A 27,991-nucleotide genomic window follows, 5' to 3' on the forward strand; every position below is an offset into this window, starting at 1 on the left:
TATTGTGAATGGACCAAGGTGTTGTGAATTAAGAAAAAAACATGATTTAGCCACAATTAAACCAAATTTGTAAATTTTTTTACTTTTCAATTACAAATTATATTTGTAAAACAACATGTTTACGCTTTGTGGTTAACTTGTCTTTTGTTAATTTACGTGTGTTTTTCAACGTTTGATGTTCTCTCATTTTCTTCTTCTCACTTCTATTAAGAAAGAAACCCAACCAGACAAAAGATAGAACACAACACACTGCTATAAAACAACTACAGATCATCCGTATGATGGGTTCTTAATTTTGTTCTTCATTCACAATACCTTCTTTGACCATTCACAATTATCCTGTTGCTCAAATTTTCTCGGTTATTTTAATACGCTGCAACTCGCAGTTTCGCAAAGAATCGGATGAGATATCCACCCCTTTCACTGTCTATTGACGCCAAAGATTGACGCCAACGAGCAGGATGTGTGCCCTGAATGTGACCTGGCATCATAAAGGGAAAACGAGTCGTTTGCTCAAAACAGCTTTGGTCTGAACATGGTCTTAGCTCCTTCGTTGTTAATTACTTTTTATTACTTCAAAATAGTCTTCGCTGGCATATGAACTAAGTTGCTGAAGGCATTATATATGCACAATGGCAACCCTGTCACTTTATTTAAATTCACAAAAAGAAGTGCGTGTATTGGTATGCCACCTATCTCATATTATTTTGCCCATTGAAATTCTTATATACATACATACATGCAAATGTATGTGTGTACATAAATATTTCTTATCTATAAATATATTTAGTAGTGGAATATCAACATACGTAATATTAGTCAAATTTTTTCATATTTTTGTTTTTGGATGAATGCCAATAAATCAATAAAGGCATCATAAAAGCGTGCGTGTGGCAAATATGAACTAATTTTATTCAAAATGTGTTGCTCAACAAACTATTTGCTAAATCCATGAGTGATTTTAGGTGAATTTTGTACGTACATTTTTAATAAAATTAAATGAAAAAAAAAACATTTTTATAGAAAAAGGAAATATCGAAAAATTTTATATATATTAAAAAATTTCGCAAAAGCAAAATTTTTTAATCAAATTTTAAAAATTAATTTTTTTTTCTATTTAACCCTTTATTCAAGTTTCATGAGCTCATTACTTTATTAATTTCATTACCCTTTTCGTCTCCCCCTTCGTTGGGTGTAAAATTCTCTTGTGGTTACTTTTGCTAATTAAGTCTTTGTGGAGAAGGCCCCACCATAGCATTTTAATGATGAGAAAGTTTTCGTATACAAACAGGCAGAAAAACAGACAGACAGACATTTGTACATTGAAATGTTGGAATGTCTAGTGAATACTGCAAAAAATTTAAGTGGAAAAGTGGAAAAAACCGGAAATAGGAAATATTAATACAAATAAGAAAGAGGAACGTTGGGTATGTTCATAATGTAGGCGCATTATGGTAAAAACATGTTGAAAACAACAATTTATTTCTTTGAAAAGTGTCTGAAGAAAGTTCATTTCGATAGAAGGTACCATACCTAGCTATATGAAATTTTTTTTTATTCCTAAAACAAAAATTTTGAATTTTTTACTTTCTACCATAGGATGGTCGTCATTCCGCTTGTAACTCATCCAAATATTGATCTGAGAACCTACAAAGTATATACGTACATACATACGTACAGTGACACAGATAAGTCTGCTTGCCAGTGACACATTGAATGGCAGCGCCAAATTATTTTACGTCTTTTTTGGATTTTTGACTTATGCCAAGAATGATTCTAATGGTAAGCCACGCTTTTTCATTAAAAGAATGCACCGTTTTTGCCAAATTTACAAAAAATCGAAATGTGTGCCTCTTTACTTTTTTCTATACAAAATTTTACTCTTTTTAACGCTTTTTACAATTTTTGTTACGTTTTTTCCAGGTAAATTGTTGGCATCACTGGTTGTGAGTGGGGAATATGATCTAGTCAGAGCTAGTATGGCTTATGCTAAAAAGAGAAGATAGAAATTCTGAAAGGAAGTCAAAGTAGAAGAATTCTTCTGAAAACTAGTTATCAGAAATTGTTGAACAACAATGTACCATTTCCATTCACAATAGCGTTTTGTATAACCTTCTGTAGCAGGATATTAAATATATCACACATTATGCTGGCCTCTTAGTCCTTCGACACATTGTTTTTTCAGAATCCGGTGTAGTGTGAATATCTGGTGTCCAATGATGAATTTGGAAGCGTCAAAAAAGTTACCCTGATAGGCCTCAATTATCCCATTTACTTTACATATGTATCGGCTGTCTTACGAAAGCACTCTAACTTTTGAAGGAGTAAAGCTAGGCGCTTGAAGCTTTGCAGAAATACTTTTCCTTAGTATAGGTCAATTGGGATTACAATTGTCCAGGTTTTGATATAGCTTCCATATAAACCGCACTCCAGAATTGATTTCTTGAGCCTCTAGAAGGCGCAATTCCTATCCGGTTTAGCTGAAATTAACGATGTCTCGTTATGACTTCAAACAACTGCGCCAAGTATGGCCCAATTCGGCCAATAACCTGATGCAGCTGTCATATAAACCTATCTTCAGATTTTATTTATTGAGCCTCTAGAGGCCGCAATTCCAATCCGATTCAGCTGATATTTTGTGCGTGTATTTTGTTTGGACTTCAAACAAGCTCTAATTAGCTACCTTATAAACCGATTTCCTAATTTGACTTCTTGGGGGTCGGTTGAACTTTTTTTTTATTTTTTTTTTATTTTTTTTTATTTTTATTTATTTTAATAGAAAATTTAATATTTTTTTTTATGGAAAATTTTATCAATTTTATTCATATGGATATGGTCTCATGCCAAATACCTATTCGTATTCGATTTTAAGTGAGAAACTCCTTGCAAATAATCATTATGGCTGGTCGGTCACACATTGTTTTTGGGAGGGAGGCAAGTAACCATTGACGACGATTTTGTTGCCTTCGGGTTAAGGCAGCTCAGGCGACAACAGGCAATACAACAGCTAGAAATTGCATTGGTCTAAGGTCTAACCAAATAGCATCACCATTGTGGTCGCCTCTGCTGCTGCATTTCGACAGTACTGTACTGGTGTACACCTCACACATTCGTAGGTTAAAGCTGTCCTAGTTGAATGAATGGGTGGGTAGAGATACCAGATACATACTGGAAAAATTTTGGAGTTCAACTTTGGCAGAGTAAAATTTCCCCACCCCCAAAAAAGGAATGCTAGTGTTGGCCTCGATAACATGCAATAGCAAAATGGAATGATTTGGAGCAAGTACTTGAACCCAGGCATCCACCATTCAATGCTAACCAGTATTTGAAGCTGCAATTTCAAGTCACACCAGCATATATAAACCCCAGCTGGGCGATTGGGTGGCATGAGGTATGCGGGTATATGCAATGCACAATACCCATATACAAATAAACTTGAGATGACACACGTTCATACCAACCCAACCAAACTGCATACCCATACACACCTCACAAAACGAAAAAAAAAATAATAAAATAAAATAACCGACACGCTGAGCGATAGCCCGCCCGCCAAGCATCCAATAAAACCAGCCATCATTGCAAAAAAAAAAACGTACACAAAAATATCAGCTGAAAAAAACTGCTTATTGTATTTTTGCCCGCTGCTAACTTAAAATTAACTTAACTCGACAGAGCAGGGCCCTGGCAGGAGACTAAAACAACTTGTGAGAGCAGCAGCCCAAAACACACAGCAGCGCTGCGTAGTCAGACAGTCGTTCGCTCGCACAGCCGGCTATACAACAATCCACACTCAAAAATTCACACACACACACATACACCAAATCGAAAATGAAAGAAATACAACAACAGCAACGGTAATGCCAATATTTGTTTTCGCCAGTGAGGGGAATTTTATAAAAGGGTACAAACAACTGGGAAAAGTACAACAAAAAGTACTAGTATGACTTAACAAATAAAAACTTAAACCAAACTTAGATGCTTTTTCGAGGCTACTTTTTAAACCATGTTTCCTCTTGGAGCAATTCGAGATTTCGGAAATTCTTCGTTTTGCAACGAGGTTTCCCATACATTTTCAATGTAAGGAAATCTAATTATTTGAGGAGATTTGCAGCAAACATCTTAATATCTGACAATTTCTTATTGAAATTAAAAAATTTTGTAGTAACTTAATAATAAAATCGTGTCACAAACTTAATTGCTGACCGCAATGTATATGAACACAATAAAAATGCAAATCACAATAAAAACGCTGGTAAAAACGTCACTGTTGACAAATAAAAACCGCATAAATCATAGTGGAAACGGTTTTTGGAGATTATCTCAAATAAAGTGGATTTGGGCTCTAATGGAAACATGGTTTTAGTATTTAGAGCACACAACAAGCCACCCAGTGCACCAAATTTCGGATGTCAGACATTTCTGTACAAAATCTGAACTCTTCCGACATGAACTTACAGAAATCGTTCCCAATTCTGAGGGATTTTTTGCCGACAATTTCGAAAGAGTTCTGGACGTCTTGTCGTAGGAATTTTTTTTAATTTTTCGTCCGACAATTCAAAAGGAATGGAGGACACCGTAGCGCAGAGGTTAGCATTTCCACCTATGACGCTGAACGCCTGGGTTCGAATCCTGGCGAGACCATCAGAAAAAAATTTTCTGCGGTGGTTTTCCCCTCCTATTGCTGGCAACATTTGTGAGGTACTATGCCATGTAAAACTTCTCTCCAAAGAGGTGTCGCACTGCGGCACGCCGTTCGGACTCGCCTATAAAAAGGAGGCCCCTTATCATTGAGCTTAAACTTGAATTGGACTGCACTAATTGAGGTGTGCGAAGTTTGCCCCCTGTTCCTTAGTGGAGTGTTCATGGGCAAAATTTGCAATTCAAAAGGAATTCCGAACGATTTCTGGAGTGCTTGTCTGTAGAAATTCCGAACGACATCTGATCATCTTTTCGTAATTTTTTTTATTTTCTTCCGACACATCGAAAAGACTTCTGAACGATTTCTGGACTGTTTTGTGTAGGAATTTCTGTTCCGGAAGTTTTGAAAAAATTCTGAACGATGCCTGAATGTCCTGTCGTATGGTTGTTTTTTTTTTTTTTTTGATTTTTCTTCCGACAGTTCGTTAGGAATTCTGAAGGATGTATGAACTCTGTGTCGGATGTTTTTGTCTTTTTGTGCTTGCTTTTTCACATATTTATTTGTTTGAGTCGTAAGGAATTTTTGTTCCGAAAGTTCTGATGGAATTCGTAACAAATTCTGAGCTCTGTGTCGATTTTTTTTTATATCGGTAGAAATTTTTCCCGACAGTTCGGAAGGAATTCTGAACAATGTCTGAACTCATTGTCGAATGTTTGTCTTTTTTTTTTGTTCTTGCTTGTTTGTATATTTTTGTTTGTGAACCGTAGCACAGAGGTTATCACGCTCGCCTATGACGCTGAGTGCCTGCGTTCGAAACCTGGCGAGAACTTCGGAAAAAATTTTCAATCGTGGTTATACTATGCTGGTGACATTTGTGAGGTACTATGCCATATAAAAACTTCTCCGGTTCGGACTCGGCAATAAAAAGGAGATTCTCAAGGGAATGTTTAAGAACAAATTTGCAATTTGAACCGTCGGAAAACTTATTTGAATACTGTAAGAATTCTTTCAGAATTCGGTTAGAATTCGATAAGACACGTCGGAAAGTACATCCGAATTCTAAAAATGTTTTTCCAGAACCCGGTCAGAAATCGATACGACGAGTCGGAAGAAACATTCGAATTCTTAAGGAATTATAATATTCTTTTGGTCAGAAATCGAAAAGACAAGTCGGAAAAACACATCCGTATTTCTTAAGACTCAAAATCAACATACTCAACATATCCCTTGTAATATAAGTAACATAGACTTCTATACGGATGGTTCCAAACTGAACGACCAGGTGGGCTTTGGAGTGTACTCTAAAGATCTAGAACTGGACATATCGGAAAAGTTACCCAACCACTGCAGTGTGTATCAAGCGGAGATCCTTGCAATTAAGAAAGTGGTGGAATGGCTAATATAAAATGTCATTACGACGATTGACATATGATTTAATGTTATGACGACGGTTGGCATAAATATCTTCTTAGACAGCCAGGCAATCATTAAATCCCTGGAAAACGTATTTCTAAATTCAAAAAGCGGACTCGACTGTCGCAGATCTCTTAACGAAATGGCTGAGCAATTTGAAATGCACCTGTTCTGAGTGCCGAGCCACAGAGATATCCCATGAATAGTATAGCGGACGAGGTTGGGACACTAGGAACTAACCTACACATTCCAGGGATACTGGAATCTGTGGGTATGCCTCTAGCGACATGTAAGTTTAGTTTTCAGGACCAGGCCCGAAGAACAACGAATGATAGATCGTCAAAAGAGGGCTTTCCAAAACTATGTGGTCTAGTTTAGACTTGAGAAGGTCTGTCATTGGCTAGAACAGACGTCTCAGTCATTGTGTCCGTCATAACAGGTCACTGTCTAGTCGGAAAACATGCTGACAGACTGAAGGTTGCCAGCAACGGCTTTTGCAGAAGCTGTGAGGACATCGAAGAAGAAGAGACTATAGAACACCTTCTGTGTGTGTGACCCGAACTACCAGTCAGAAGAAGTTCCACTTTAGGTTCTCATTTTTTTGAGAACCTGTCTAATTTAGCGGATGTGTACATTCGCAAGTTATTGGTCTTTTTAAAGCGATCTGGATGGTTCAAATGTAGGAACTAGAAGGCATTTTCCTTCTTCTGTTCCTGTGGTATCACAATGGGCGAAAAAGTCTAAGTGAGTCTGAAGGCAGGCTGCCACTTAAACCTAACCTAACCTACATATATATGCATACTTTTTGGGTCTTTCGAGAATAACGAAATATGTAAATCCCCATCCTATGTTGGAGGGTATAATAAACTAGTATCATTCAGGGATCGAAATTTGAAACGGAAGGTTGCGTCCGTTTGAAAATAGCAACTTAAATATACAATCATACCGAGAGAGGCTTGGCCTCGAAAGTGGGACTCAATTTTTTGCTCTTCTTGCAAATGGCTTTCATTTGTGCCCCATATTACCATGGTTGGTATATAATTGATTTGTTAGAAGTGGGCCACAATTGGATATGAAATTCCTTTTCTACTCTCAAATACCTTCCATTTGTGCTCCATATTGCCATGATTGTTCTTTATATCCATTTGGTGGGTTTTGTTAAATTTTTTTTGTATAGAAAAATTTGTAAAATTTTTATGTTATTTCTTTTTAATTTTGTTAACATTAATTTTAAAAGAAAATTTTATGAAAATTTCATTCTTATAGAAAATTTTGTAAACTTTTTTAAGTAACTTTTTAATGTTACAGATTTTTTTTCTTATTTTAATTCTACAGAAAAAATTCTAATTTTTAAAATTTTTATTGAAAAATAAGCCAACATTTATCTTTTTTATCATAATTTTGGTAAAACTTTAGAATCAATTTTATATTATAACAAAAGTTGTATAAATTCTTTTATTAGACAATTTAGTGCAAATATTTCAGAATATTTTATGATTTTTTAGGTTCCCATATCTAATTTCGTTATTATTGGTACCGTATGAAACATTTCCATTACAATTTTCTCATTTCAAGCTCTTATTGTTCTTTAGTACCAAATACGGTACAATTATACACTCCATTTTTTCATCACTGTTACACGTCTACCATCACCGTTGATGAGCATCGTACTGAATGATAATAAAAAAAACATGACGAAAACCAAATATACAAGAAAAAACGCACACACATTCTCGTACACAACACAAAAACGGCAACGACCAAAAGCACAGCAACAACCTAACGTGCGATGGACGAACGTTGAGTATGATGAAACAGTAGGTGAAATACTGATGTTGGCAAGAATTTGCAATTTATTATTGAAATAAACATTGCTATTTGATAAATATAAAAATTTATAACGTGTTTCTTTAATTTTTATAGGAATTTTTCCGTAATTTTTGTTTCTTGTTTTTTTTTTTTATAACAAAAAAATGTTTATTCGATGTATTTTATTAGATTATTTAGTATGGGACAATGGGGGCCACCGCAGAGTTGTCGCATTGCGATACGCCGTGCGGACTCGGCTATAAAAAGCAGGAACCTAATCATTGACCTTAAACTTGAACTCATTGATATGCCACAAGTTTGCCCCTCTTCTTAAACGGATTTTTCAGGGGCAAATTTGCTATATGTGACAGTTTGCTGAAAATAGCAAACACTGTCTGCTGAATATTAGTATTTAATTTTGCTGCTATTGTAGCAGTAGTTAATAGAAGAACTACAGCAGTTTCAGAGCAGCAGGCTTACTGCTGAAAAGTCTGTTGTTAGCTTAAAATGACTGTTGCTTATTTATGAAGGGGATGTTAGAAAAAAAAAATAAAACACAAATGTAAATGTGTTTCTCAGTGGATGCTTATAATCACCACCGAATGTATACTTTCCATAATCGGTGTTTGCTACCTATAGGTATTAACGCAAATTTAAATTTATTAAAATAGGCAGGTATATTCTAATGAATTCAACATTTTCCTAGTTTCTTCATAACTAAAATCTGAAATGACATGAACAAAAGCTGTAAAAAAACCTCATCAATGCGTATTGTCCCCACTGTAGCTAGAATTTGTACTATAACCTCTGGGTTGCCCGCACAAAACTCTTTCATAACCCCTTCAACCCTCTCTTTGCCTAAAAAAAATCTGGCGTCGTGCAAATGAATCAACGATGCTCCCCAACACACATATAAGCGCTCATCACCACAGCCAAAGAAATGCACAAAACAAATAGCCGAACAACAACGACACAATATCGCTATATCGGCACGATTGTGACGAAGATGAGAACTCTGACGTTCTTTTGTTTGTTTTTGCTTTCAGTTTAGAAACGAAATATGGCAGACCAAGAGTTATCTGGAACGACAATGTGGGCCGAAACCCCAGCTGGAACGAGCGCCAAAAAGCCAGGCAAAAAAAAATCCGCACTAAAATGCTTTGTCATTGTCATAATAGAGGAGTGAAATCTAATAGATAGCAATTTCAAGAAAAATCTCATTGGAAAAAATTGAAGAAAAACGTGCTTTTTTTATAATTTTTTAACACAATCAGTTCTGGAATTTCACAAAAAAATCTTTGACAACCAATTGATTTTTTTCTATGGATGTTGTTGGAACAATTATTGTTGATATCTCTTCGAGTCTATGAATTGTAGGGCCCTTTATATTTTGGGGAGCAAAAAACATGTGTAGCTAGAAGAGGAATACAGAGAGCAAGTGAATACAAAAACAAGTCATCACACAAATGTATGAGTTGTGCTTTGCCAAATGCATGTGTTTTGTGTCGTTCCTCAGATGACATGAGGTTTTTATAACAGGTCAGGGTGGTAGGCGGGACATAGAGTTAGGGAGATAGATTAGACTGCTGTAAAAAACATTAAGGAACGAAGGGATATTTCAAGCATATCAATATAAAAAGGGTAAGTATTCCTAAGTTCGGCACGTACCAGTAGTCGGCATTTTTGTTTTTCAAATTTAAATAACTAGGGTTAGGTTAGGTTCAGTAAGGTTAATGAATAATATTGTAAATAAAAAAAATTGAGCTATGATTACAGATTACGCCAGTATTTCGTTTTTAGTGAGAGGGTGTGCAAGTGCGACAGTCCCTGTTCTTAAGCAAAAAATAATTAGTGAAAGTATCGGCTTTAAAAGTTAAGAAAGCGTTGAGAAATTTAAAATTTTCATTTATAAATAATTTTTAATGGTCAAGGACAATCAAAAGAACATTTTAGTCGTGAAAATTATATAAAAAAAATATTTTATAAAATTTTTTTATTCGATGCCGCCTTTAAGAACCATAGAAAAAATTTGATTTTCCAGTAGTCGAAATTTGAGTGTCGGGGGGAAATGCTTCTCGTTGACGATTAAAGACTAAACCCAACTAGTCAGTTGACGATTAAAGACTAAACCCAACCAAAGAGTCGAAGTCATAAAAAATCGTTAGCGATGTAACCAAATAAGAGACGCGGAGTCTGAAGTCAAATTTGAGGGATGAGAGAGAAATCGCGAGACTGGTAGTGAAGATATTATTTAATTATCATAGTTGTTACCCTTTTCAATCACTTCTAAGTCCACGAAAATGTATTTAAACTGTTTTGCAATTTTATCACTTCAAAGAATTTCCATATTTTTTATAAATTTAACACTAACATCTGCAATTATGTAAACATTTGAATTTTTTCATATACGGTTACCATATTTTTAGTAAAATTCTACTAAAATTGTGGTCAACATAACGAATTTTCATTTCCCATATAAAATAAGTGTAAAACAACTTCACCCTTTAATTGGGTTTATACTCTTAACCGAGTAGCAACTCATTAAACCCCGTTTACACTACTCTTTTTTAATTTTTATTTTTTAAATTTTATATTACTAAAATTTTATAAATTTATTTGAACAGAGACTAACTTGGAGCATGTCTAAAAATACAATTACAAAACTAGAAAACTTCTACACCAATATGGATCATAATATATTACCATAAATACCTCAAAAACCTGTAATTTTTTTAACAGATCTTTGCAGTACCATAAATATCCTTAATTACAAAATAGGGATAAAGGCTTGTGATGCCTTTACCCATTTTATCAAATGTTCGTTTGTTCTTTGTGTTTTTTTCTTTTCTCAAATATTTTCAAAATTTACATTAATTGAGTGATTTATTGTAGGTATGCCGTGTTACTGCTTAAGTCTTATGACATGTCGAATTTAGCACATGTTGAGTTGTATATGTCGTGTGATACAAATGAAACTAACATATGAAAATCACTTTTCAAAATAGCACATTTATTTTTTTTGTGATTAGAGCGTGCTCTATTCCTTCTGACAAAAACAAAGAAATCAGCTGTTTTTATTGTCAGTTGAATGAAAGCACCCAAAATTAAAATTTTTTAACAAATTTATGATTTAACCAACTTTCTCACAACTTTAACAATTATTACGCATAAAAAAATCTGCTTTTGCTAAAATTTTTAGGTTATGTCATACGAAAATAGCATACGGGGGTGATAGGAAATATGATGAATCGTATGTGAATTGACAATTTTGGCAAACATTTTCAATTAAATGTGAATACAAAAATTGACATGTCATAAGACATCTACATGCCGTGTAATAGCGCCTTTAAACAGTTTATGGCTTCATGCTAGCCTCCGCATGGCAATCTCTAACAGCCCTTGTGTTTTTGTTGTCGTTGCGTTGATGATTGCATACCATGGCAATGCATTTGTTTTCGACAGATGGCATTAGTGTAGAAAATAACATTTACAGGCCTTTAGTATACAATTAATGTAATTTCGAAATATCCGGAAATAAAGGAAGAATATTTATAAATAAAGACCTTGAGCTTGTGGAATTCTTACTCATTGTTGATAGGTATAATAAAAAGGTCGGAGAAACAAAACCAATCATTTAATTATATTTTACCTACCTCTACTCCATTTATTTACCATTTGCATTTCTGTTTTTTTCGTCAAAACTTTCCTAATTTCTATTGATTTTTAATTTATTTTATTTTCCACATTTTTATTTTCGATTAAATTTAATTTTATTTCTAAAAACTTTAATTAGTTGCATTTGCTTTATTTATTTTTATATTTTATTTATTTTTTATTTCAATTCATTTGCTCCAATTTTAGCTGATTTCCCCCTTTCATTAGTTTAATAACATACGCTCCTTTGTTTGCCACCACTACCATTATTCTTTTTTTTCTTTTATTTTTGTTCATATTTCGTTAGCCAATACACAAACTCTTACCCGCTGTTGCTATCATGTATGTACATTGGCTGGGCCCACGCGGTGTCAAGATACTCGCCTCATATTCCTGTGTTAATTTGAGAGCCACGAATAGAGAGTATGAGAGAGAGAGAGAGAGAGTTGGCGGCATATGGTTCGAATGAATATACGAAATGCCCCGAATACGTATTATGAATAAAGCCAATGACGAATCTTATGAATGGTGAATGTGTATTTGTGTTGACATGACTCAAATGAGTATACTCACTCATGGCTTTTGCCTTAGTGTGATTGCAGATGTGAAGCCATGAGTACACTTGGCTATTTTAACGGTTTAACTGACTGACTACAACAACAAAAGAGGAACAACAACAGCGTTGAAGCATTTGCTTTATTGATAGAAAGAACGCACAAACCAACACACACAAACACATAAGGGACATAAATTTAGCTACGGTATAATTAGTAAGTATCCATATGTACATATACAATTGGTATTAAAACATTTATATTAGGTTTGTTTGCATACTTTTCCGGTTAAAAAACGCATGGATGAATAATAGAAGGTTTAGTCACTTGCCGAAAACAAAAAGTTGAAAGGCCCCCAAGAACATTGAGGATGCCAAAAAATGCAGATTAAACATGTCACAAATAGGAGAAAACGTAAACAATGGATGAGTGTAAAATAGAACAAGTGGATATCCTCAATGACAAGTATTGTCAAAAAAATTCAATAGTTGTATGTCAGCTGACAGCTTTCCGCAAATTTTTATTTTAGGTAGGTATTTAGGACCGGAATCGTTCACCTTATTATTCTGGCAAAAGTGCAGTTTTCGGGGAAAATTGGAAAAACATGCAAATCTTTTGTATACCCTCCTGAAATGTTACCATGGACACCAATATGAATTTTTGGCGCTCTGGTTTGGTGATCCTCGATCGCCCCATGACCCGCGCCGCTGTGAAATTGTTCGGAATACAGGCAATATGGTACTCAAATTAAAGGAAAATATGTGTAGAACACGAAAATGGTGGAAAAAAGTAATAACAGTTAGTTCAGGGTCTTTTAAAGCTATTTTTGAAAAAATTTTCGAAAAGATTGTTAAGTGAAAAGAAAATTTCTGTAAAGTAGATGTGTGAAAAAATAATATTTTATCCTTGGTAATACCTAGAGGTTACCGCGTGGAGGTGAAAGTCAAACTTTAATCTTCCCCTTTTTCAAAAACTTTTCCTTCTTTGCGCAATTTTTTGTTATAAAAAAATTTTCTTTCTAAGAAGAAAACGTCGCTTGCGAACTTTTTTTTTTAATAATGAAGAAAAGCTTTTCGTGATTTTTTATTAAAATTTTTGTAAAATATGATACCAATTTGCCAAAAATACTGGGTTTGCTTTTTTTTAATATTTCTGCTTCCAAAATACTGGGTTTGTTTTTTTTTAAATTCCGCTTCAAAAATACTGGGTTTTTTAAATTCTTGCTCTACGCACGAGGACTATATTGCCTAAATCCCAAGGAAGCCGGATGTACGTACCCGATTGACACGATAAAGTCCTTCATCGGCAAGGGCTGACGCCTCAGTGTGCAACACAGTGCTAACAGAACAACAACCATATTGCCTATATTCCGTACAATTTCACTTGAGTGGGGGGTAAAATAGGGGAGGCCGAAGCGCATAGGTTGGCATGTCCGCATATGTCGCTAAACGCCTTAGTTCGAATCCTAATGAGAACATCAGAAAAAATTTTTAGCACTGGTTATCCCCTTCTGATGCTGACGACATTTGCGAGGAAATATACCGTGTAAAAATTTCTCTCCAAAGAGGTGTTGCACTGCAGCACGCTCGGCTAAAAAAGAGCATTCATGGGTTAATTTGCTTTTAGGGTAAAATAGGGCTCTAATTTTTGAAAGTCCCCAAGCACAGGGGGTTTGCTTTTTTTAACCTTTTTATCATATTCGTGTTTTACTCAACATTTTGCCTATATTTGATGTAATTTTAAGGATACGTTTGGTGGCCCCCAGGGCCCCATGTTGTCATTCCTGAAGTCATTTTAGGGGGGTATGCAAAAAAGGATTTAATTTTTTTTAGATTTTCCTCGTAATCTGCGTGGTATCTTACGAAGAGCTTCCAATTGTTTTAATAAACATTCAAATCAGCTGTTTTCTCATTATAAAATCAGCTGATTTTGATATCATCTTCAAGTGAAAGATCCATTTAGAAGTGGTGCGATTTTATGTTCTATACCTCAAGAAATTTTTTTTTCTAAAAACCTTTCTAGGAAATATTTTTCCCATTTTTGCAAAATATTTAACGACTTGAAAATCTTTTTTAGGTTAATCGAAGTCCTGCAGCATGGAAACCCGCTTCGAGGTTGAGGAAAAAATTAAAAATGGCATTTACCGATTGACCATGAATCGTGGGCGTAAGAGTTCCATTTGGAAAATGTACGCTTTAATACAAAAAGATGATGGCTTAGTGTTTGAGGGCTTTGTCTATTGTCGCGGTTGCAAAAAACTATTAAAATACGATGGCAAAAAGACCTCAAACCTGAATCGCCATAATTGTTTTCTGGTATCATCGCTTAATACTAATGCCGCGGTCGAATCATATGTGCCACCCAAGGAATCGGCAGAGTTGGAAAAGAATGCACAACAACTTATAGCCGATAAGCTGAAAAGTGGCGAATACACTTTGTACGATAAGCCAAAGGGCAAGAGTCCCATATGGCAGTTATATGCCAGAATATGCCATAAGGATGGTGGACCCCTTGTTGAGGGTCATGTGCAGTGTCGACAATGTAAAAATATCTTCAGATATGATGGCCTCAAGACATCCAATTTGAATCGTCACAAATGCTACATACAATGGAGGCTACAATCGGAGGGTGCCAAACGGCCGAAATTGGAAGCAGGCGGCGATGTGAGCAAGACGGACCTGGGCGAGGAGTATGTTGATGATGAAGAGGATGAGGATGTCGAATTTTATGAAGACAATGACTATGAAGAGAACAGCAGTAATAATAGCTTCGTGAATAATATTTCTTCCCTGGTTGAAGATGAGGCCACAAATCAAAGTTTCGAAATGGAGCTCATACAACGCACTATTGAGAGTCAACTTGAGAGTGGCTCTTACAAATTGTCCGATATACCCACAGCCACTAGTCCCCTATGGTCTTTCTTTGGCTTTATAATCAAAGAGGATGGATCCATGCTTGAGGGTTTGGTGTGCTGTCGCCACTGTAAATTGGTATTGAAGTACACCAGCAGTAATCTTAGGAATCTACACATGCACATCTGTGGAACGAGATTGAGTCGAGGCGTTAAGATTAAGGATGAGGTTGAGCAGGAATTTCTTGATGAAAGCTATACCATATCGGGTTTTGATGAATTTCCTTCTAGTGCACCGGTGGTCGTCAAAGAAGAAATAACTCCCATACAGGGAGCCATCTATACTTCGTTGACCAGCAGCAACAACACGCCCACCGATTGTCTAGCATTGCCAACTCAAATTGATGTGTCCCAGATAACTGTGCTGCCCCAGACATTCGCAGTGAAACAGGAAAATGTCTCACCAGAAGTTTCAGCCGCTACGACTTGCAGTCCAAATCCAGAATTTGTATATGATGATGAGGGGGATTTGGCTACAAATATGAGTGACAATGATGAGTATCTGCAGGAGGACAATTCGCTGCATCAAGGATTCAATTCCAAGTCTGAAAACTCGCGTTTTGAAGTTGAGGCCAATCTGAAGGCAGGAAAGTTTAAGCTTGTCCAGAAGCAGAACTGCAAAAGCAGAATATGGCAAATATTTGCTTTGGTGGCCAATGCCGAAGACAACACTCTCATTGAGGGCTACGTCTACTGTCGTCGCTGCAAAAAATTGCTTAAAAATCAGAGGGGCACCTCAAATCTGGGTCGCCATCCCTGCTGTATAGGCAGCCTACATGTAGGTCAAGCAGACCATGAGGAAATTTTATTGGCCTGCAGCCAATGGCTCATTGAGGATTGCCGCAGTCCGGCAAACCTTGAAGGTACGGGTTTTCAAAAACTTATAGCTGCTTTTCTGCATTTGGGAGCCCAGTATGGAGAAAATCTAGATATCAAGGACTTGGTTCCAGAGCAAGACAAGGTAGCTCGCCACATACATCTTATGGCTGAAGAGAAGAAAATCAACATTTTGAGAGATTTACAGCAACAGCCGCTTAATGGCAGTATAACCATCGATATGTGGTCCGACTCTTGGGCCAAAAGGAATTTTTTCAGCGTCACTTTGCACTATGCCAAAAATTTCCAATTGTTTGAGCTGGTCTTGGGCATAAAGTCTTTGGAACTGCCCAAAACCAATGAAATGGTTTTGCTACAGAAACTGAAAAAGCTTTTAGCTAGCTTTGGTTTGGAAAATCTAGAAGATCTTATCTTTATCACAGAAAAAGGTAATCTGCTGGAGAAGACCTTGCAAGGTGAAACCAGATTTGACTGTTCCAGCCATTTATTTGGCCAAGTCTTGGAGGAGGCCATAGCCAACACTAGCGAGTTAAAGGCCATAATTGAGGACACCAAGGCCATCATCAGATGTTTAAAGCGAAACCCTGAACAACAACAAGAGCTGGTGAAACCCTTGACCTCTCCCCGTTGCTATGCTGGACACTATGAGCGCTTTAAACAAATCACCGAGCAATGGAGTCAAATTAATGACTTGATCAGCTCTCAACTCAAGCAGCAGCTAAACATCTCGGACAATACATTGGAGGCTCTACAGGGTTTGGTTAAATTATGCCAAAAATTTGAAATTATATTCAAGACATTGCAGGAGACTCGCTTGCCTTCTCTATGTTTTGTGGTGCCCTCAATAAATCGCCTGAAAGTGATGTGTGAAGCGTTAGACAAGGATGTTGCGGAAATTGTCGCCTTTAAGCACAACCTACTGCAAAGTGTCCAAACTCTGTGGGCCAATAACATAAATATTTGGCATAAAACCGCCTTCTTTTTATATCCACCCGCCAATCAAGAGCCAGATAATCAATCTGCGGAAATAAAAGAATTTTGCCTGAAGAAAATGAAAGAATTTCCTCCAACTAAATCCTCCCAAGCAGAAGAGGTTGAAGCAGCGGAGACATTGGATAAGGCCTCCAAAGAAAAAGATGATCTCAGTTTCTTCTTTCCCAATCTTTGTAAACGCCCCCCTAACGGTGCAGCCTCCTGTGAGAGCACTGCCGAAGAGGAATTACGTCGCTATAGCCGAGAGAATGTCATTATCGATGATAATTTCGATGTTTGCCAATGGTGGCGTGATAATGCCTCCAATTATCCTCTATTATCGCAATTGGCTTTGCGAACCTTAGCCATACCGGCCAGCACCAAGGGCCTGGCCAAGGTTCGCCCCTTGGCCAAGCATATTGTCTATGAGAAATCACATGGTCTAAGTCCCAAAAGTGTGGATAATATTTTACTTTTGAATTCAATGTCCCAAATGGTGGACTAAAAACAAAAAAAAAATAAAGAGGATACCCTAAAACAAGTTAAAAAAAGAGAAATAAAAATATGTTTATGTAATAAACTGCATGCTTTGAAAATAAATAAAATATTGAATTTTTTTTAATGGAAAAACGAAAAAAAAAATTTAAAGAAAGGATTTCTAGGTGATGCAACAACCCCTACCATATTTGAATGTCAGATTAGTACTTAAGGCTCTATGACTTATCACTTTCTATATGATTGATACGATTCCATAAAGGAAATATGATGAAGTCATTAGAATACGTTTTAGTGATCAGCGTAAATGTAAACGTGTATACATTCTTATCACGATTCACTAATATAAGGTTGTATTACTTGCGAAAACATATAGTGGATAGGCCCCATGAACATCATTAAGATTGTCAAAATCTGCCTATTGTGAATGTTCATCATCACAATAAACATACACTAAATTAGAGCTGTACTAATCATTGATTTTGACAGATAGTGCACTCAATATTTTGTTGTTGGCCAACTGCCACTACCTGTAAATGAATATATTTTGCTTAATGACGAAAATTCAAAAAATTCTTTCGTCGGCTGATCGCTTGGCTTTACCTTGTTAAGTGAATCCTGGACATAATATAAGCCCTGGTTTATTTTCGTACTATGTAGTGCAGTGCTTAAAAATTTTATGCAAATGACACCTATCCAGTACAACGATGTTCTGAATAAATATACAGTGCAGTCTTAAGCCCAGTACATTTTCCTTTGTATGATTTTGACACGTTGCCAATCGGTGTTACCATCTGATCTCAAACAAACAGAATTACACTGGATATAATTTTTGGGTTTTATTATGTCCTTCACGGCTTGTGTATCTAGTACTAAAATAAAACACAGCAATCATTATTATTGGATTGGGGATGTGTTTTCCCAGCAGCCATTTGCAGTTTGGAACAGTTTTTTTTATGACAAGCAGTTAATTCAAATAAATTAAGAAAGAGTAAAATGTTGTTCTTATTTCCCAGGCAATTTTTTACTTGTATAATACCTTCTACTGCTTATTAAGTCCGGATGTATGGCTCATTTCAGCTGATTTTATAAAGGGAAAACAATTATTAAAGATCATTGTAAATATATTCTTATTATTGAGCCATGATACCGGCCACCCCATTTATGCAAATGCAATGCAGATTCAAGTTTTTGAATCAAATGACCTTCTTTTTATAGGCGAGTCCAAAAGGCATGACGCAGTGTGACACCTCTTTGGGGAGAAGTTTCTGCATGGCATAGTACCACACAAATGTCGTCAATATTAGGAGGAGATAACCACCGTTGAAAAAATTTTCTGACGTTCTCACCAGGTTTTGAACCCAGGCGTTCAGCGTCATAAGCAGACTTACTAGTCTCTGTGCTACGGTGGCCACCACATTTATACGTTGTATTTTTACCAACTCTATAAATTTTATATCAATTGGCACAGTGCCTAAGCAGCACAAACAGCTGATTGACAGTCTCATTGATTTTGTTGTTGTTGTTGAGCCAATCTTAATTTAATCATGATTTTATGTTGAACTCTATTTACACTGCTTATTAAATCCGGATTTAAGGCTCTCTTCAGCTGATTTTATAAAGGGAAAACAGATGATCGAGTCATTAAATCCGGATTTAAAGAGCAGTGTAAACGGGGTTTTGTATAAATTTGTCTAGATGTTACTCGTTACGTTTGCGATAATTCGGCTCCTGGCCGGCTGATAACAGCGGTTCGCGTGTGACTACCCTTAATAATTCAGCCATGACAGCAATTGTAAACATTCTCACAAAATCGATTTTTGGCAACCCTGCCATCATATGTTTAGCCACCAGCATTTGTTTTGATAAATTGTGTCGCGTATTGTTATCATAAAAAATAAAAGTGGAAGAGCTGTATTTGCTAGCAATTGTTTTTCTATTTAAAAGCCAATGAAAAAAATGTAATGAAATTTTCTTTTTCTTATCAAGCTGAAAAAAGTTGTAGCCAGATGTCAATATGTGGAGTTGGCAATCCTCATTTAGCTTCCATAGGTTAGCAAGCTCGTTCCCGTCCAAAGGACCAATCGCCGCGCCGCGGAAACGTAATGGCCATTGATTATTTAAAGGCGCCAATAGCTCGCTTTGTCATATCGGGCATCTTAGGCACTCAGTATTTATGCAAAGCCTGGTGCCACCCGACTTCTCACTGAGACTCTTCGCACGATACCGCTGATTGTCTGCGACTGCAATTGCAGCTAGCCCGCAACCTGTGGACGCTTCGACTATGATCCTTAGAAGTAGGACCAGAAATCTGGATACTTTAATTGAAGCGGTTCACAGTGAATCTGCATTTGGATCAGCTCTTTTCGATGGGCATATAACTATGTGATTGTCTATTTTGCATGTAGAGCTAATTCAGTGAAAGTAACGTCTAAACTCAAACGAAACGATTTAAGTTTGCTACACCATTTGAATCGCAATTGGACAAGAATGGTTCTGGTCTAAGATGGGCGGGCGTTATAATGTTATAATAAAGTCGCATTGATGACAGCATCCTGGCGAATATCCTACAACAACGCTCAGTTGTTCTTGTTTGCACGTGCAAATATTGTTCGTCGTCAAGCCCATATAGGTAAGCAAGCTCGTTCCGATAGCTGCGCAAACATGGCGGCCATTGGTTATTTAAAGGGGCCAATAGCTCGCCTTGTCATATCGAATATCATTAGCACGCAGTATTTAAGCAGGAGCTGATGCCGCTCGTTTTCTCACCGAGACTCTCCATTCGATATCGCTGATTGTACGCGACTGCAGTTGCAGCTAGTACATAAGCAGGATTCCACTATTTGCAACTTGTGGACGCAAATATTGGAGCTCAAAAGCTGGAGCTACATACTACGCGCATATATGGGGCTATATTTTGATATAGCCCTCATATAGACCGATCCGCCGATTCAGGGTTTTAGGCCCATAAGAGCCACATTTATCATCCGATTTTGCTGAAATTTGGGATAGTGAGTTGTGATAGGCCCTTCGACATCATTCATCAATTGGCCTTGATCGGTCCATATTCGGATATAGCTGCCATACATGCCGATCTTTCGATTTAAGGTTTTGGGCCCATAAAAGGCGCATTTATTATCCGATTTAGCCAAAATTTGGGGCAGTGAGTTGCGTTAGGCCCTTCGACATCCTTTTTCAATTTGGCCCAGATCGCTCCAGATTTGGATATAGCTGCCATATAGATCGATCTCTCGATTTAAGGTATTGGGCTCATAAAAGGCTCATTTATTGTACGATTTCGCTGAAATTTAGGCCAGTGAGTTAAGTTAGGCCCCTCGACATCTTTCTGCCATATGGCATAGATCGGTACAAATTTGGATATGGCTGCCATATAAACCGATCGCTCGATTTAAGGCTATTGGCCCATAAAAGACGCATTTATTGTAGGATTTCGCGAAATTTGGGACTGTGAGTTGCGTTAGGCTCTTCGTCAATTTTCTGCCATGTGACCCAGATCGGTCTAGATTTGCATATAGCTGCCATATAGACCGATCTCTCGATTTAAGGTTTTGGCCCCATAAAAAACGCATTTATTGTTCGATTTCGCCGAAATTTGGGACATTGAGTTGTATTGGGGCCTTCGACATCCTTCTTTAATTTGGCCCTGATCGGCTCAGATTTTGATTTCGATTTAAAGTATTTCGATATTAGAGCACTCAATTTCCGTGTAGAATTCGGCCCAAATCGGACCATAATTCGATAAAGCTGCTATGGGGGCATTAATTATGCATTTTTCACCGGATTATGACGAAATATGTTTTATTTATATACCAGAAGTGGTGGGTATCCAAAGTCGGGCCGAACTTAACGCCTTTTTTTTCTTTTTTTTTCGTTTTGTTTTATAATTTTATTTTTAAAATTTTTTCTTTTTATTAAGCAGTATGAGTACAGAGAACAAATCTAGTGAATACCCTGAGGAAGGGAATGATGGCTCACCTACTCCAGCCGTTAAAAAATCAATGACTGTTAAGAAGTTAAGGAAAAAATCAGTTGAAATGGATGAAACAAGGAAAAGTAAAGGGTAAGATTTTGATTTTTTTTTATAGTCGCCACCTTAGTATACGGTACAAGGGAACAAGGCGCAGAGGTTAGCATTTCCGCTCCCATGTCGCTGAATGCTTAGATTCGAATATAATATTGTAGGTAATTTTTGTCAAGTCCGTCTGTCTATGCAGGGTTAGGATTAAGTGACAGTCTACCATCAGAATCAATTTGATGTTTTCGTGCATTGTGATGTCACAGGAACAGGCGAAGGGCGAAGCATTCTAGTTCCTACCGTTGAACCATCCAGCGTTGAACCATCCATTTCGACCAACAATGTCGCTAAGGACAGGTGACAGAAGCCTTTAAACTGACTGCTGTGCCGTGTCCGACTCTGAGCAATGCGCCCTTTATTATAAAAAGCCCTTAAATAGCTTATAGATTTGCCAGAGAAAAGCTGATGACCTAGGCAAGTTATCGCCATGCGAAGATAAAATAGGTTCGGTCTTGTCCTCAAGGCTCGAACCAAGTTTATGTGTCAAAAGCCCCTGCAGTCCGCTCGTTTGCCGGCCTGTGGAGCCTGGCGCAGCCTCTTCACCAGTTGAGGTCTCAGTGGCAGGCAACATGATACGGCCTGCTTCCACCACCGCAGCTGTTGGAGTTCATTCTAAGCTTACTCACGGGCTCTAGATATGCCACTCCACTGGAAACAGACGCAAACCAATCGCAAATCATATGCTGCAATCCGTTATGTTTTCATCAAGCTGATCGACGTTTTGCCAACACACACAAAGAAATTTGTGTGCTTGTATGGTTACATGTGCGTACATGAGCAGAGAATAGAGAGAAAGAAGATAACAAAAAGAGAAAGCAAACAAAAATCTGTCATCTTAATATCGTCAAACTTGTCCGGCTTTTGCCAACACACACAAAGAAATGTGTGTGCTTGTATGCTTACATGTACGTACATGAGCAGAGAATAGAGAGAAAGAAGATAACAAAAAGAGAATGCAAACAAAAATCTGTCATCTTAATACCGTCAAACCTGGCCGGCTGTTAGCAACTGTTCGCTTGAGACTAAATTTTTTAAATCCTCTTTGGCTCCATCGTACCTATCCGTGAGTGACTTGAAAATTTTTCCGAAAAATTACTACCTATTACGAATTGCAGGATATTCTTGCGCGATGAAACTAAATAAATAAAACGTGCTAATTTCGGCCGGGCGAAACTTGGGAAACCACGACTATAGATTCTGCTAAAAAATTACACAAAATAAATTTGTGGACCACCTCCATCTGGAGACAAAGACTTTCCTACCAGTCTGAAGACATAACTACATGCTGTCTAAGTAATACCTTTTGGGCTGTTATCACAGAGACCATCCATCTTGTGTGAGCCTTAAGGTATATCTACATGATCTAGAGCATCAGGTTCAGCGCTACAAGAGAGAACCTCTAGATTAAGCGGCAAATCAAACAGGTCTAGACAACATTCATGCAGACACGGTAGAAGATGCGGCAAATAGCTACCGGGTGAATGTAGTCCTTGGAGAGCGACCGCCTGCCATTGAACCTGAAGAAATTGACTTCTCCCGGCAAACCAAAGTAGTTCTGACTCAATTACGTTTCGGCAGATGCAGCCGCCTCAACTCCTATAGCGCAAGGATTGTTGACGACGTGCAAGATAGATGTCCCGATTGTAGGCAGGGACCACACGATACACGTCACCTGTTTAACTGCCCAGCAAGACCCACTCGACTCAGACCCAGATCCCTGTAGACGCATCCCATGTTAGTCGCAGAGTTCCTGGATCTTGACACTCAACAGAATCAATCAGACGAAAGATAGAACACAACAAACTGCTACAACAACAACAACAACAAAATAAATGTAGTTGAAGGGCTTAATTTTACTCTACGTATCAAATTTCTTGCAAACGAAAATTTAAGCTTCTAGGAGCCGTACAAGGCAGGTTATGGACAGATTTGAATCATACTTGGCACATTGGTTGAAAGTCATAACAGAACACTACGTGCATACAAAACGGATAACAATTGAGGCTTTTTGGTTTATCAAAAAGTAAAATCGGGATACCGGTTTACCTGGGAGCTGTATCGGGTTATATGCCGATTTGAAACCTACTTTACACAAGTATTGATTCTGATTTGTACCATACTTGAAACAGTTGTTGCAAGACGTAATAGGACACTAAGTGAAAATTTCAGGCCAATCGGATAACAATTGTTGGGTCTTAAGAAGTCCAGTCGGGAAATCGGTTTATATGGGAGCTATATCAGGTTATAGACCGATTTGAACCATGCTTGGCACAACCGTAGGAAGTCGCAACAGATCACTATGTACCAAATTTCAGCCCAATCGGATAACCATTGCGGCATGGTGGGTCTTAAGAAGTCAGATGATCGGTGTATAGGGGAGCTATATGAGGAAGTAGACTGATTTGAACCATACTTTGCACAAATGTGGAAAGTGGTAACAGAACACTTTGTGCAAGAATTCCGCACAATCGGATAACAATTGCACCTTGTTGATTCTTAAGAAGTCAAATCGGGAGATGGGTTTATATGGGAGCTGTGTCAGGTTATAGACAGATTTGAACCGTAAAATGGCACAAGTTTAAGAAGTCGTAACAGAACACTATTTCAATTCAATCGGATAACAATTATGATGTAACAAACGCAATGGCTATGGTGTTGGGTATTAACACATAAGCTCCACTTAATGGTTCACACCAGATTCGTCTGTCCAAGCTAATTTTTGTAAATTTTTAACATAATCCAAGTTCGATTGTGCGCAACTTAGCTTTTTTATTAATTTTCATTTTTTTTTTTGCAGCAACATTTTAGGCACACGTCGCAAATATGCCAAAACCAAGACTGAAATAAGAACGAATATAAATAAGGGCGTCTATAAATTAAAAATGGATAACACGCGGTCTTGTGCAGTGTGGAGAATATTTGCCATTATCACCCATGCCCATGATGATATGCCCATTAAAAATGCCTTTGTCTGTTGCACACGATGCAATAAAATTCTTAAATACTTTTCTATTAGCAATCTAAAGAAGCATAGCTGCTATGCGGAATTGGCAGAACGTTTAGAAGCACAACAAAAGACAGCTAAGGAGAAGGCTCTGGCCCAGCAATCTATACTAAAGGAGGGTAAAGTTGGACATAATGCTGCAGAAGATCTCAGAATACTTGAAATAGAAACCAAACTGAATCAAGGCATTTACAAGGTAAAGCTCCAGAATACTAGCAAAAATCCCATACTATCCATATTTCGCATGATAACAACACAACCGGGAAATTTACCCCTAGAAGGCTATATATGCTGTGAAAAATGTTACAAAGTATTCCAGCTGCACACTGATCAATTTTGGCAAGAACTCAAGAAACATTCGTGTTATTTGATTTATAAGAAATCATGGAAATTGCCAAACGATATTCATATGGAAATTAATAACTTGGAATTAAAACTTACCACCGGGGTCTACGAGTTGGAGACGAAACCCTCTTCATCGCAGTCGCTGTGGTCCAAACTTGGTTGGCTGTGTAATGGAGATGGACAAGCCATAAAAGGATTTGTGGCTTGTCGTCAATGTTTTAAAGTTTTTCTATTTGAAGATCTCACTGAGCTGCAGGTTAGGGAACACAAATGTTTTCAATCACTCACATCATGTTGCCCAGAATTGCAGGATTTTCACAACTGGAAGAAAAAAGAAATGGTATTAAAACTCAAGGAAATCAAGAGGGATATAACAGAAAAACTCAATACAGGCTTATATGAATTGCAAAATAATCAGGAATTTGAAAAACCCTTGCAATCTTTGGTGAAATCCATAGCCACCCTATATGGTGATGTGCTAAAGGATTTTGTGTGCTGCACTCAGTGTAAAATGTTGCTGGAATATCCAAATCAAGACCATAAGGAGCAGCTGAAAAAGCATAAATGTTGCTTACAATTATCCATAGAACATCCTGATATGTTTGGAGAAGTTAATGATGATGACCACTTCGAGGTTCGAAATGAATGCAGCTCTGCGGATAGTGATGGTCATTGTGAAGAAGAACAAGAATTTTTTGAGACTGACTCTTATATTGAGATAAAACAAGAAATCACTAATCCTACAAGGCAAAATTTGAAAGCTATGCAGCGTCAAGTAATTGAAAACAAAATCAAATCTCATAGCTATAAATTAGTGTACCAAGAGAATGATCCCAGTTGGATGTGGCAAATATACGCTAAGATACAAAAAGAAGATGGCATGTGCTAAAGGATTTTGTGTGCTTCACTCAGTGTAAAATGTTGCTGGAATATCCAAATCAAGACCATAAGGAGCAGCTGAAAAAGCATAAATGTTGCTTACAATTATCCATAGAACATCCTGATATGTTTGGAGAAGTTAATGATGATGACCACTTCGAGGTTCGAAATGAATGCAGCTCTGCGGATAGTGATGGTCATTGTGAAGAAGAACAAGAATTTTTTGAGACTGACTCTTATATTGAGATAAAACAAGAAATCACTAATCCTACAAGGCAAAATTTGAAAGCTATGCAGCGTCAAGTAATTGAAAACAAAATCAAATCTCATAGCTATAAATTAGTGTACCAAGAGAATGATCCCAGTTGGATGTGGCAAATATACGCTAAGATACAAAAAGAAGATGGCACTCCTTTGGATTCATGGCTTTACTGTGGCCAATGTGAAAATTTGTTGGAAAGCCAAACACAAAATAACTGCCATCTTCAACAATATGCTTGCTATAAGGCATTTTTGGCTAGAAAAACAAATCCTCAGCCAGAGCCAGAGCTAGAGTTATATGCCAATTGGATATTGGATAGCTGTAATCCCGTGTCCTTGATAGATGATTTGAGTTTTCATAAACTTGCCCAACATTTTATGAATTTGGGTGCTAAATATGGCGAATATTTGGATATAGAAGATTTAATGCCCAATCCCTTGGAAATTTCCAAGTTACTACAGCAAATTTCCCAAGAAAAACAAGAGCAAATGAAAAGGGAAATCAAAGACAATAATGGCTTTCAAAGCATTTCTTTGGATGTATGGCCTAAAGGGAATGGACAAAACTATAGCGTCAGTGTTTGCTTGCATTTTGTTAAGAAATTTCAACTAAATGATGTAATGTTGGGCTTGTTGTGCCTGAATTCGCCACAACCCTCTGAAGCAAAAACTCTACAAAGCGAATTAGAGAAGTTATTAACAGGCTTTGTCTGGGAGGAGAACCTAAAGAACCTTATAATAGTTTACGACAACCTTAGCATGCCCCAAATCCAACTTAAAGATTACCCAGTAATTCCCTGTGCCAGCTCTTTGCTGGCCCAGGTTGTAGACAAAGCCTTTATCAACACCCCTGAACTTGGTGCAATCCTCGGCAAATGTAAAGAAATCAGAAAACATTTGAAACTTCTAAAAGAATATCAAAATTCTCAGCCTCCAATCTCTTTCCCCACTCGCTGTACTTCGATATACCGAAAAATCATGACAATAAGCCTAAATTGGCCTCTTATCAAAAACTTACTACTGGAAGCTAACTTACACCATCTGCTAACTGAGGATCTGGAGAAATTTTTGCAATTTTGTCAAAAATTTGAAATGGTATTCAAAAAGCTGCAACAAAAAAGCCAACCCTCTTTGTGTTTTGTTGTGCCCTCCATATTACGTTTAAGAATGCTTTGTGAAAAACTCTCCAGCAATGATGATTCAGCCATTAAAGGACTTAAACAAAATCTTTTCCAATACATTGAGGACATTTTCATAAGCAACTTCAGCATATGGCATAAAACTGCATATTTTCTGTATCCACCCACCAATCGGGAACAATCACAGGCAGATTTGGAAGAAATTAAAGAGTTTTGTCTGCAACAAATAGACAATCTGAAGCCCGATTTAAATAGCACAATAGAAGTACAGCCTAAAAAGGAAAAAATTCCAGAATTTTGTGGTATGGAAGACGATGGAGATGAGAATATGGATGATTTAAGTTTCTTTTTCCCCAATTTGGCGGCCAAACATTCCTCCAATCAAACCAAAGCCCCAATTGGCCAAGAAGAACTGGCAGAGTATAGCCAAGAAATAGTGGCTATTGATAGATCCTTTGACGTCTTACACTGGTGGCATACTAACTCTTCAAAATATCCTCTACTATCACAATTAGCTATAAAAATTCTTAGCATACCTGCAAGCACCGGCGGCTGGGAGAGATGTTTGGCCATGAGAAAAAATCTTATGAATGAACAACGACACTGTGTGAGCAGTAAAAATATGGCAAACGTTTTGTTATTAAAGTCCTTAGAGGAATGTGTGTAAAGCTATGAATAGGGAAAATAGATGTAAAAAATTTATTTAAATATGTAAAATATTTTTTTAATAAATTTAAAGTTATTTAAATAAACAAAAATATAAACACTATGGAACAGAAAAAATATTACATAGCTGGTTAATAAACAAAATAAATGAAGTATGAAAAAGTAGTTAAAAACAATAAACTCATGTTCAGTCAGTGGATATATTTGTTAAACTCTGGGATTTTTATAAAATGTTGGCTTAAGATTTTCTATAATCCTTGCATTTTACGTGTAAGTATAAGTATAATTGTAAAAGTATAAGTGTATAAGTATAA

The 27,991-nt window shown here is 37.0% G+C and overlaps 2 protein-coding genes across 2 annotated transcripts in view; one reads left to right on the forward strand and one right to left on the reverse strand.

Annotated features, from left to right (window-relative positions):
* LOC106085054 (protein hairless) overlaps positions 1 to 27,991 on the reverse strand; it is a 135,369-nt gene that overhangs the window by 84,875 nt on the left and 22,503 nt on the right. Inside the window, exon 2 of the mRNA XM_013249083.2 lies at positions 24,829 to 25,053. The gene's annotated coding sequence lies outside the window, so the exon portion shown is untranslated. The remainder of the gene's footprint in view (positions 1 to 24,828; positions 25,054 to 27,991) is intronic.
* On the forward strand, positions 19,753 to 25,621 carry LOC131996880 (uncharacterized). The gene is made up of 3 exons (XM_059367060.1): positions 19,753 to 21,126; positions 21,228 to 21,368; positions 24,181 to 25,621. Exons 1-3 carry the CDS (start codon positions 21,092 to 21,094, stop codon positions 25,619 to 25,621), a joined length of 1,617 nt encoding a protein of 538 aa, XP_059223043.1. The 5' UTR covers positions 19,753 to 21,091.

This window comes from Stomoxys calcitrans, chromosome 4, assembly GCF_963082655.1.
Source record: "Stomoxys calcitrans chromosome 4, idStoCalc2.1, whole genome shotgun sequence".
Classification (NCBI taxonomy): Eukaryota; Metazoa; Arthropoda; class Insecta; order Diptera; family Muscidae; genus Stomoxys; species Stomoxys calcitrans.

What these genes read in the sequence shown, in the direction of transcription:
- LOC131996880 (XM_059367060.1), top strand. Translation starts at nt 21,092, where the DNA reads ATGACGAAATATGTTTTATTTATATACCAGAAGTG. An exon ending in TTATTTATATACCAGAAGTG is followed by an intron (nt 21,127 to 21,227) that starts GTGGGTATCCAA and finishes TTTATTAAGCAG; the next exon opens with TATGAGTACAGAGAACAAAT. An exon ending in GAAACAAGGAAAAGTAAAGG is followed by an intron (nt 21,369 to 24,180) that starts GTAAGATTTTGA and finishes TTTTTTTTGCAG; the next exon opens with CAACATTTTAGGCACACGTC.